This window comes from Anarrhichthys ocellatus, unplaced genomic scaffold, assembly GCF_004355925.1.
Source record: "Anarrhichthys ocellatus isolate YVR2014 unplaced genomic scaffold, GSC_Weel_1.0 scaffold56, whole genome shotgun sequence".
Lineage (NCBI taxonomy): Eukaryota > Metazoa > Chordata > Actinopteri > Perciformes > Anarhichadidae > Anarrhichthys > Anarrhichthys ocellatus.
This window is the reverse complement of record NW_022280086.1, coordinates 2191780-2203861: the sequence shown is the minus strand read 5'-3', so window position 1 is coordinate 2203861 and position 12082 is coordinate 2191780. Positions and strand designations below refer to the sequence as shown.

The 12082-nt window shown below is 41.4% G+C and overlaps 1 protein-coding gene and 1 long non-coding RNA gene across 3 annotated transcripts in view; one reads left to right on the top strand and one right to left on the bottom strand.

The window, feature by feature from the left end:
* Nucleotides 1–7101, bottom strand: part of LOC116396505 (uncharacterized) — a 71215-nt gene extending 64114 nt beyond the window's left edge. Inside the window, exon 1 of one of the 2 annotated variants that reach the window (XM_031871144.1) lies at nucleotides 6878–7101. In XM_031871144.1, coding sequence (XP_031727004.1) covers nucleotides 6878–6932 — 55 coding nt within the window. In that variant the 5' untranslated portion in view covers nucleotides 6933–7101. The other variant, XM_031871143.1, reaches the window with a different exon arrangement.
* Nucleotides 7102–9425: 2324 nt separating this feature from the next.
* Nucleotides 9426–12082, top strand: part of LOC116396551 (uncharacterized) — a 10903-nt gene continuing 8246 nt past the window's right edge. The window contains exon 1 of the long non-coding RNA XR_004213608.1: nucleotides 9426–9436. This is a non-coding gene — a long non-coding RNA (uncharacterized LOC116396551). The remainder of the gene's footprint in view (nucleotides 9437–12082) is intronic.

Genomic DNA, 12082 nt, shown 5'->3' with positions numbered 1-12082 from the left:
TACCAGGATGTGACAGGGCTGGGAGGGGCAGCTCTTAGCCCCCCTGACCTCCTCTAATCTCCCATGTCACCCAAAGGCCCCAACGCCTTCCTGACTCTCCCTCCAATCTAGTACACACCTTCCACTGCCTTCTGTCATGCTGCTGATTCACACAAGGTTTGTCCTCACCTCTAAAGATGTAATCGCAAATTGACTCCAGACTTTAGAAGATAAACCTTTACACACAAATACCATTTAGTGTTAATTCCTGGATAAATTGGGCTACTCAAAATGCCTTCATTTAGCAAGTCAGTGGCAATACAAAGTTCTAGGAGCTGATTGTATGTCCATGTCTACAACACAGTAAATATCTGAATGTCAATGAATAGAGGAGATCGTCACATTGGCCACACCACGTAGCTTTGTATCAATTGATGTGTGTAGCTAGAGATGAGAATTGATACAATTTTATCGATACCGATTCCATTATCTATTCCTCTAATTGATCCAATTATTTTTCGATTCCTGATAGAGTGCTGGGTGAAATAGAATACATCCAGGACCTGTCATGCAAATTCATTTAAACTATCCCAAAGTTAATGTGAAACATAAAGAATTCTAAATGTTATCCTTTTACTTTGTAATCGTCATCTATAATGGTTATTTGCATTGGAAATGACTCGAATGAATAGTGTCTAAATATTTAACTTCATTTTAACCCAAAAATGTTAGGTCATTGTGCATGTGCTGTTGGAGAGCATCGATAAGTAGAATTGCTATTTACGGTGACAATTAATAACCGGTTCTCGATTCCTAGTGGAGCACATGCAACACATAGCGTTCATACGGAAGACGTCCAGGCACAGCAGCTGATGAGGGAGTGTGCGTGATAAAGTGCTGCTTCTCTGGAGAGTTGACACACGTTGACAATTGGAATGTTAATGTGTGTCAAGATGCCTAAAGTCTGAGAATATGAGGCTAATCATTTCAATAACGCAGGTAGCAGGGATCAGTGCTGGAGGCTGACGGCGTGCCCTTGTCCCGGTGACGATAGAAGACTTAGCGGATAATGCTACCTTGTGAACAACAAATCCATGTTTAAGTTGGCTAGTTACCATTAGCTGTTGGCTGGTTGGCAGCATATAATAATAACAGAGCTAACAGCTAACGTACAGAGGTTGCTTTGAGTTATCTCATGAAGCGTAAAAGCTCTATTCAGCAAAAAGGAGTATTGGTCAATCATAAAATGATGTGTTGAAATGTGTAAAATTTTACTTTTGGTGAGAAACTTGAAGCGGATCATCAGGGATTAATAATAAATTCACAAATAATGTGTTTACGAAAGGCCATAAGAAGTATATGTTGATATGTATCGTTTGGCTTTTGTATATTACCGTGGGATCAAATTGTGTTTTGAGAATCCTGGAAACTGACACCTATTTGGTTTTCTGTATCGACTAATACATTTCTGGTATCGTGACATTCCTAAATGTGAGGTCCGTGACATCACTTACAACCTTCCCATGAAGGCAAAGTTTCACTCATGAAACTGTCGGTGTAAGTAAAAATATTTCCCAGCTCCAGGTGAACATCAAAAGTAGACTGCCTTTTATCTTTTTGTGAACAGATAAACAGCTGGATTGGACCGTACAGAAGGTGTACCTGATAAAATGCACACTGAGTGAATATATCTAGACAAATACGGTTTATCAGCAAAGCATTGAGCAGAGTTTGACAAACTATTACACTGTGATCCGCCGACTCGCCATTTACATGTTGAGAGCCGTTGAGATGCAATCAAAATGCTCCCAATCTGGTATCTTTCACCTTTAAGTCAGCAATTGACCCGCAGTAAGAGTCACCATATCTTATCATTAATAAAAGTGAAGGCTCTGACTCACGACATTTACTGAATTAATTATGTTCCGTTCCTCAAACAGAACATTTGTGTTGGATGATTCTGCAAAACCCTGAAAGCTTTGAATGCCAGCATTATTTCATGGTTCACGCTAAATGGAATGAATCTTCTCTTCAGAGTTGTGTTCCTTAGGACTCTAGCCTTTAGATGGTGGCTCCCATCCATCTGATTCAAACACAAGTGGGCGCTGGAGATGAGGCACCATCTTTCACCCAGCATTCCACAGCTGGCTGGCCAGCCCAACATCAACAATCGCTCCCCTGTTAAAATCCAATTTAGATCGGTCACATGTGATGATCTTGTTCCCCGGGGGGCTCTGGGCTCAAACCCAACTGCTGGACGAATCGGGTTCACTGCCAGAGGGTAACTCTGGGAAGTAACACAGGTCAGACAGAAAAGTTTGACTCCCTGTAATTGTAGAGGACGGAGTGAAGTGTGTCTCTGGCACATAAGATCAAGTTATCCAAGCTGACCCCAAGCCCCCCATTTCTTTAGCTACTTTGCATCTTTACGAGTAAAGGTACCGACTGTCCTTTGGCCAGTTTTAGTGTCAAATAGACAACAGTTGCAGCTGAGGTTGAAAATGCAGCAACAGTGGCGGTCTTTGGCCAAAGGCTACACTAATTTCTTTAGAGGCACAGATCAACACCTGTCTAAACAGAAGAATGTGGAAAGTAAGACAGAATGAATGCAGAGGGGGGGCAGCTTTTGGTGTACTGTCCCTGCAGGGTCCCGGGACATGATGGATCACCATGAGGAAGAACCAAGTCGGTTCATAACTCCTTCACCGTCCTCACTCTGAAGATATTCATAGTTATTAAAGCTATTCTTCTTTCATGTTTTCTCAATCATTGCCTGATTGGTAGTGTTTCAAATAGGTCTAGAATCATGAACATGGCTAGAAGGGTTGTGTCTGTCATGAGTGATGACAGAGTCAGAGCTGGTATGCTCAAGTATGACAACTATGCTTGTGAAAGATTGATCACATGACAATCAGATCATCTGTCTTATGTTTTCTCTGTCCACGGTGTAATGTGAGACCAGGTCTTCATGGTATTCACTTTGAAAAGAATTTTCAGAGAGCCATGTCTGGTTGGTTGACGAATATTAAGGTTGAGCGTGTGGACGAATATTGGCTGCCGGCGAATACTGAACGGAGTATGGAACTAATGGAACCTCCACAGCAGAGCCATACGGTTCTGCTCTGTGCTTTATAAGAACAGCTGTTAGCTGTCAATGTTACTGACATTACTAGCTCTCCTGTCGAGTACAACACGGATTTGTTCACAACGTTACTTTAGCATTATAAGACCAGCAACTAGAAAACATTAAGGCCGCAGATTTGTACTTAATCAAGGCCGAGAAAAAGGTTTTTTGACACTCAGATGGTTAAACTGTGTAAATAATCTGGGTTCACATGACTCTGGTCATTTTTTATCCAAAATGCTCCCTCACTGCCCACTTAAGGCACTTTTTTCAGCAGATATAAGGCTAGAGTGTTGGTTTCCTCTGACATTTTTACAGCTCTTACATACACACACACACACAATACAAACCAGAACAGACGTATGACGTTCAGAGCACACACAAACAACGTGTCTCAGGAAAGTCATTGTCACAGGCCACTAATGTAGGAATCAGGACACCATTGATATTGTAGCTTCTTCAATTCTTACGGTTATGAAACTGTGACTTATAGAATCTCAGTTATAGTAAAAGTTGGTTAATCCAGACATCCTTACTTGCATGGTTTGAAGACTCACAATGTATTGTAAAGAGGTGGCAGTCGAGCTTCAAGCTTTGTTTATACTCCTTCTCGGCACCGCAGTGTGAGCTCCGAGCATGAACGGAGGTGTTTATGCTCAGTGTGCTGGTAGTTGCATTATTCTCCAAAAGAAATATAAAACAAAGTGAAATGTAAAGCATCAAAAAGACCACAAGTGTAACCCAGAGATATGCCCATAGACTGTAGGTATAACCGGCATAAAGCCATAAAGCAACCTCCACTATGACGAGGAGGGATTGCAATTATCTGTAAACTCATATCTCATATTCATGGACTACTGTATTGTCTTTGTACAAGACCTCAAGTATTACATGCTTTATAAGGTATAAGGTTGATATTCTGTAAACAATTTGATTTGGCTGCAAAATATAAACTCATATAAAGATTTTTAAGAAATCCTGTTTCTAAAACCTCTAAAAACAAATTGTCCTTCTTTGTAATCTCCAGACATGTAAATAAAGCTTTTATCAGTGAACTAGTTGTGACAGTCACGTGATCGTTACAACAATTCAGAAGTGCACAACCAAGCACCACTTGCGGACCCTTCGCACGCGACGTGCAGGCCGTGATTACGTCATTTTCTGGTGCTCACACCGGCTTCACTACGGCAAGTATGAACTACACTTACTGCTACGGCTGCGGTGACGAATGAGAACAGCTGGAGAAGAGTAGAGAAGGGGATTGGTGATACACCAACAAAGACGCCACGGAAAAACAACTGTGTCCGAGTCTCAACCCACCATCTTGTAACAGTCGGACAAACTACCCTTGGCGTTGATTGGCTAATTGTTCTTCCCCCCGCTGCGCTGATAGGCTGATTACTTTTTAATGGAGAAAACGCTGTTTCATGTCACGATGTCAGACAAATCAGTGCACTCAGACTCAGTGGAGTGGACAGATTCAAAGGTCTGGACTCACTTTTATCCACAACGCCCAAAAAAATGAGCCCTTCTGACTCAGTATAGTTTTAAAAGACAACTCAAAACAAATTGTTTGCATATTGCCTATGACGAGCAGCTGTCTGTTTTATGATTTGATGACATTTTGCAATTTTTAGATAATTGAAACACTATTTCTTCTCCCTTCCTCCCCGTGTATGTATGTGTTTTTTAAAGCTGTGTTTTTGTAGCTGAATTGTAAAGCACTTCGTGCTTCATTTTGTGCATTAAAGTTGCTTCATAAATAACAGTCATTCATTCAAATCACTGTTGAAATGTTGAATGTGCTTCATGATTGTTAAAGTTTGGTTAAGTTTAAGGAGAGATTGCAGTTGGGGTTAAAATAACACATGAAGTTACTTTGTTAAAAGGTAACTTTGTTACTATTCAACCTGGACTCTACCTCCTCATGTTTCTGTGTCTCAGTGACTTATGAGGACCTCACTTCATGGACCAGGTCCAGCATTGAGGGAGTGACGGAGAAGTAGAAGCTTTTTCTTGACCTTTCCACTTGTTGCCAGGAGACAACGGTGGAAACGTGAGTGAGAGTTGTTGTCACAGTTTGTTGTGTTCGAGTACAGAAAGTGTAGCTTATTGTTATCTCAAAGATGTTCATGTCATGGCTAAATATTGAGCTGATTTCAGAACGAGACGCAATAAAAAGCCTTTGTAGTCATGGTTATAATAATAAACATGGGTTCAAGGGTTAGGAACCATGTCACGGTTCAGAGCTGTTTGCTGTCAGGTGGACGTGTGGAATGACCAGCAGTCAGCTGTGATGAAGATATTTTAGTGACCCACACATGCTGTCTTGGGGAACCTGCTCGTACACTGTTGAATGTCCTGCTCACCACAATCTTAATCATGAATGATTTCTTTATGTTATGTGTGTGTTGATTGTTTTAACTATAAAATATTCATTTTGGTATTGGCTTCAAGAATCCCATATCAGTTGCTGTATATCATTTTTTACTGAGCCTCGTTGATGAGACAGATGGACCCTTTTACAATTTACAAACTGATGACATATGGAAGTGTGCGCATGGAGTTTGGCAACGGAAGTACATCTGAGTGTGATAGCTTGTCAAGCTATGTGAGGCTATTAACTACCAAAGATGGCCAATGCAACCTCAACAAACTGGCTTTCCAGACCCGTGTACTGTTAAAGAGTGGCCCAACACACAGGAGAGAGATGTTACCAGCTACAAGTCACTCGTGTTCACGTACAGAACGTCAAACACCATTAAATAGACTCCGAATTTTGAGTTCATTGAGCTTTATAATGAATACGATGTTTGATCAGTTCAGTGGTCGTCAACACATTTGACAGCTCGCAGCTATAGTGTATACATTTCATATAAAAAGGTTATAGGGTCTATAGGCCAGTCTTCCTGGTGCCTCTTTTGTTCATAAACTCATTAATTTATCAGTTTGTCTGTTCTTATGTTTATTTTCGAGAATATTTTCCATTTTACCTTTTTATAGAAGTATTCATACTCATTCATTACTAGAATGTTAAATATACTTTTATGAGAACAATAAAAAATAAATGTATGTATTCAGCCAAGTCAGAAAGAGCAGGAGAGAGACTAATAGAGCTCAATTCTCTCTCTCTCTCTCTCTCTCTCTCTCTCTCTCTCTCTCTCTCTCTGAGTGGCTTTGCTTACACTATGTTATTAGTGCTGCTCTCTTACCTGCCCAGGCCCTTTTCCATCTGACTGCGTTAATTATACTGGAAGTCTCACTCAGAGGCACACAGAACCAAACATTATCAAGTAACCTCGTGCTATCAGAAAGACACCAAATATCTTCAACCAGTTCTTCTCTGATCACAATACCAGATTGATGTGAGCCCATATCACACTCGTGCTACTGATTATCAATCCCGCTACATTTAATGATTGTTCAACAAAAAGACAGTTACAGTGAAAAATGTCCCGAGGTGACGTGTACAAAGGACCAACACAGCGCGGACAGCCCGGACCCTCCGGATACTATCCACACATATTCTCTGTGTGCTGATCAACTACAATACAAACGGCTCTGTTACTAACGAAAAGCAATCCAAAGAACATGCTGTGTATTGCTTTCTGAAAGAACTGTACAGTGTCTTTGCTCACCTGTCAGCAAAGTGTCCGTTTTATTTTGAGGAGACCTCTCGCTCCAGGCTGCGGTATCCAGCCCGGAGCTGCAGCCACCCACCGGGGTTATATTAGTGTGCACCAGTGAAGTCATTCAACAGTTCAGCCTACATACCTTCAAAATCGGATAAAATCCCTTCGAGGTGGTCATTGACGGAAAGTTCCGACATCCTGTCCGAGTGCAGAAGCTCCGTGACACCGCTCTGAGCCGATGGAGAAAAAAAGCGGAACTCTGAAGAACACGGATTCCCTGTCGAAGAGAAGGACGGTCGTGCGCGCTGGTTGCGTGAAGGCAGGGACCGACTGAGCTGAGCTGCTGCGCCCCTGCTGTTCTCTCCGTGCGCTGTCCACTCTGGGAGCGTCTGCGTGTCGGTGGCCCAGCCCCCGCCGCGCAGCCTGGACTCGGGGGCACGGGGGGCGGAGGACGGAAGGCGGGTGGGCGGAGCCGCATGCAACACCTGGAAAGAAATGCTCTCCGTCTCTGCTGTCTGTCCTCACCTCCTGCCAAAGGCATCAGATGGAGCGAGAAGTTTCTTCTGTAGACTATTCTACAGTGCTACTCCCCCTACACATTGATCAGCCTTTCCATCTAGGATGCTCCACACTGTAAACAGTCACACAGGAACTGAGTGAAAATATCAAATCTATCAATAACCCCATAACCGCTTATGCTTTTCAGGGGGGGGGGGGCGATCCCAGTCGACATTGGGCGAAGACGGAGCTCACCTGGACAGGTCGCCAGACTGTCACAGGGCTGACAGAAAGGTCACACTCACATTCACCTACGGGCAATTTAGGTTACGTCCACACTAATACCTTTTCGTTTCAAAATTTGAAACGAAAACGATCTCTGTCCACACGTTTCAGCACCGTTTTCTAAATGATCTCCATCCATTCTAGCAGGCCTGGTAACCAATATCAGGTGCAGTGGTGGCTGGTGGAACATGTTCTAGGTAGGGCTGTGCCACATCCAATACATTTCAGCAAACATCCCAGTATGATTTAATGCAAAGACATTAAGGTATCAAACACGCATTACTGCTTTGTAGTTATTATTACATTTATTCCAACACGAAAAAAATCAGTAGATAACACTTTGACAAACACGTCAGGACATCTTACTCTTGTCACCCTCACAGGCAATTCAGTATAATATAATAATATATAATAATAATATAAAACTTTTAATCTAAAGTGAAAGTCTCATGGTAAATGTTCTGAGCTCTGATATTAAAACTAAATATCGCACTCAAATCAAGGACAGTTTCTCATTTGAAGCCAGTTTATTAGTATCATTTAAGGTAATATTTTCCCAGAATGCAATGTAAATCTTCAGTAACATATACAGTACCCAGCTTATATAGTAAAAAACTAATACAGAAGAGAATACAGCACTAATGCACATTACATCTGTGCAACATACATTGGCAATAAACGGTTTCTGATTCTGAGTCTTCAGTGACATGTTGCTGTATTTCAACCTCATTCAACAACTAGACTCAAAGCAGCTTTCCGGCACATCTGGGGGGAGTCGGAGTGGGTTTGCATTCAGTTAGCCTACTAAATCTCAACTGAAGGCGAAACACACACTCACTCACTCACTCACTCACTCACTCACACACACACACACACACACACACACACACACACACACACACACACACACACACACACACCAGCCTCTGTGCAGATCATGAAAAGCCACTGTGGCATTAATCCTCCCTGGTTCAGACTCACAGGGTTAATGAGAGCCCCCCGACCGCCAGTCAGAGTGTGAATGTTGTGGTGGCTGTGGGAATTTACTCACATGGGCTTGACTTTTCTCTCTCTCTCTCTCTGAGGCTGTTTAATCGCCCTGCATCTTGATATGCTTGATAGTTCCAGACGGTGCATATGTGTGTGTAAACATGTGTGAGTGTGACTACAACCGTGTGTGCATGTGTGGGTTTGCTCGTGCTACTACTCGCCTGAAGGAATCTTCTTGTACAGTACTTGATATCGGCAGTGATTTGTCAGGGCCAAAGAATGCAGGCACCACAGACCAGAGCAATTAAGATAGAAAGGTTCATACACATGTGGGAATATGATACATGAAGCATATCGTTAGCTTTAGGGAACCTGGGTATAATTCTTACCCTTCTTTCTCTTGTCTATTGAATATGATAACACTTTATCTTTAGAACATGATTATACACTGAGGGGTGAACGGGAGAACTTATTCGGACGTGTGTTCTAGGCTACAAACAATTCACTCTCCAGAGCGCTGTATCTCTTTCCAGCCGTTGATCCATTTATTTTGTTTCACATTGTCACCATATAGCATTAAATCATCATTGTTCAATCGTACATGTACCAATGAATCTGAGCATGCCAATCCTGCTCTCACACTAACAAGTTACAAGATACCACACGGCAGAATAATACACGACAGAACAATACATGACATAATACCACACGACAGAACAATACACGACAGAATACCACACGACAGAATAATGCACGACAGAACAATACACAGAATAATACACGACAGAATAATACACGACAGAATACCACACAACAGAACAATGCACGACAGAATACCCCACGACAGAACAATACACAACAGAACAATACACAGAATAATACACAACAGAATAATACACGTCATGCTAAAACACGGCCACACACACCTGTTTCCCATCACCAGGCACTTATGCACTTTTACATTAATGCTCCACCCTGTGTTCAATGTCAGAATTGCATATGGTCCATCAACTTTGACTATGTCTGAGCACCAAGCATCGCTGATGTAAACACAGTTCACCTCATCCTGTCCTGCGATCTACCTTTCATGGCGTTTGCTCCGGCTGGTCTGCCGGGTGGTAGATGACGTGGGTGGTGATCATCTTAAGGTCAGCTGCACTTCATCCAATCCCCTCGCTTCATTTTTTGATTGTGATGAGTTTATCTCTGTCAAGTGCCATACGTGCTCCAATAATAAACACAAAAATACGTAATTACCCAGCGAATGTGTACATTTTCAAAAGCAATGTATTATATGTCTGCATCTGCCAGTTGGCCATCATGATAACAGGAGGCATGATATTCCACTTTTGGCCTCTTCTCAGCCTCAAACGTCTTTTAAGAGCACGCAGGGGTTGGAGGTTTGACTCCCGAGAGAAGCAACCTTCACAGTAACTGCCAACGGATGTTGACTGGCTGTACTTTTCGGCGGTATTTCCTTCAGAGAAGACTGAGTAGGGATGAAACTTTAAGTCTCCAAAGTAGGAAAGTCTCACCAGGTTCTAAGAAGTGGAATAAACACAAAATATTATCTTATCCTTGTTATAAAAGTGACAACTCGGATCCTGTCTTGATATCATACAATACACCCAAATAAGTGTAGCCACACAACTCTGACCTGAAATAGGCAAATTGGTGCATTTTTGCTCAATTTTGCATAAGAAAAATTCCTCTGTAACAAAAACGTTTCATGAAAAACGAGAGTCAAACCTCATTACATTATCAGATGTTTCTTACAGTTTAATTGAAAATGAATGCAAATATTATTGAAGCACCGACTTGTAATCCAATTCTATAATTCTATATATTATACTACGATATCATTTTCATTTATTGAATCATTTATTGGATTTTATTTAACAGCCGACATGGCATTTCTCTCTCCATTATAATAATTATAATATTACCTAATAATAATCTTTGATCTGAAAAAAAACATTTCCTTCATTGTTAGCTAACATTTCCATTGGAGTTTTGTTCAAGATGACCCCATATATCTCCATGTCAAATGTAATGTCATTTTACTGTACATTTATTGAGATAATTAAAGGCAAAGTTAGCTCAAATGAAATTATGATATTCATAATTTCCCTATATTTGATATTTAATAAAAAATAATCCTTAAGAGGTAATGTCAAAATGTCCCTGGATTGTTCACGATGACCCTTACTATGTACATGTCTAATATGAGATATTACTCTACGAGTTTTGAGATAATTAAAGGGAAAGTTAGCTCAAATTACATTTTGATATTCATAATTTCCCTATATTTGACATTTTATAAAAACTAATCCTTAAGAGCAGGGGTATTCAACGTTTTTCAGGCCAAGGACCCCCAAACTGATAGAGAGATGGAGCAGGGACCCCCGACTATATATATTGTATAAAATTGTGTTTTGTATTAAACTGGGCCTAGTGCCATGTATAAACATACCTCTGCAATGTGCATTCAATACTAAGCTATTCAAATAATACAGGTTCATATATTTATGTTTTTATTTTAAACATGTGCAAGGTACAGTGAGTAGGGAGGCCGTGCCACCGACATTTAGAAACATACCTTGTCTACTGATACCAATGCCAATATCAACATTGTCTGTTAATTACATGATAATCATCTATACAAGCTATTCAAATTGATATTTTCATTTAAACATAAATGTGGAAACAAAAAATGAGTGATCGTTATGATGTGGTGTGTTCATGGACCCAAATGCAGACTCAGGACAGCAGAGTTCTATTTCAAACCAAGATCATTTATTTCTCTCAGTCAGGGGAAAAAACAGGAAATGGTTAAAGTCAATAGGAGGCGTCTCCACGCGCTCCGCACGGGTCCAAGCCGGAAAGTGGCTAGTCCGCGTCCGCGGCTGGCAGGCAGGCTGGATCGACTGTGTGATACCCGGGGCTCGACACAGGATTGCCAAGACTTCACAGTTGATCTCCGAGGAACGAACTGGAAGGCTTCTTCATGCAGGTGAAAACCCGAGGCTCGACACAGGATGGCAGGTAAGTTGAAAACAAAACGGATTGTTAGTGGTGGAATCTCACAGAGTGAACAAACGGACAACTCACGGGTCGGAATACCAGGTTGGTAAACGGACGGACTGACAGCCGGAATGAGAGTGACAGGAGTATTTATGTCAGCTGGAGATGATCACCGGAGATGAGGCACAGCTGTGCCCACGGAGAGAGGCAGGGCAGAGGGCGGGACTCGTAGGACACTACTGAGGGAAATACAGCAGAGTTAGACATAAATCCTCACAGTGATGGCCTATTAGTGCCACTGCCATGCATACCTGTTATCTTGCATACAATACTGAACTATTACAATAATGGACAGATTCATGTTTGGGAAAAAAAATAAAAATAAAAATTGTCTAATCAACCAAAAATGTCACGGACCCCATGCAGTACCCCCTGTTGAAGACCTCTGATTTAGAGAGTTTAATCATTGTAAATATTGATTTAGAGAGTTTAATCATTGTTAGTATTGATTTAGAGAGTTTAATCATTGTGAGTATTGATTTAGAGAGTT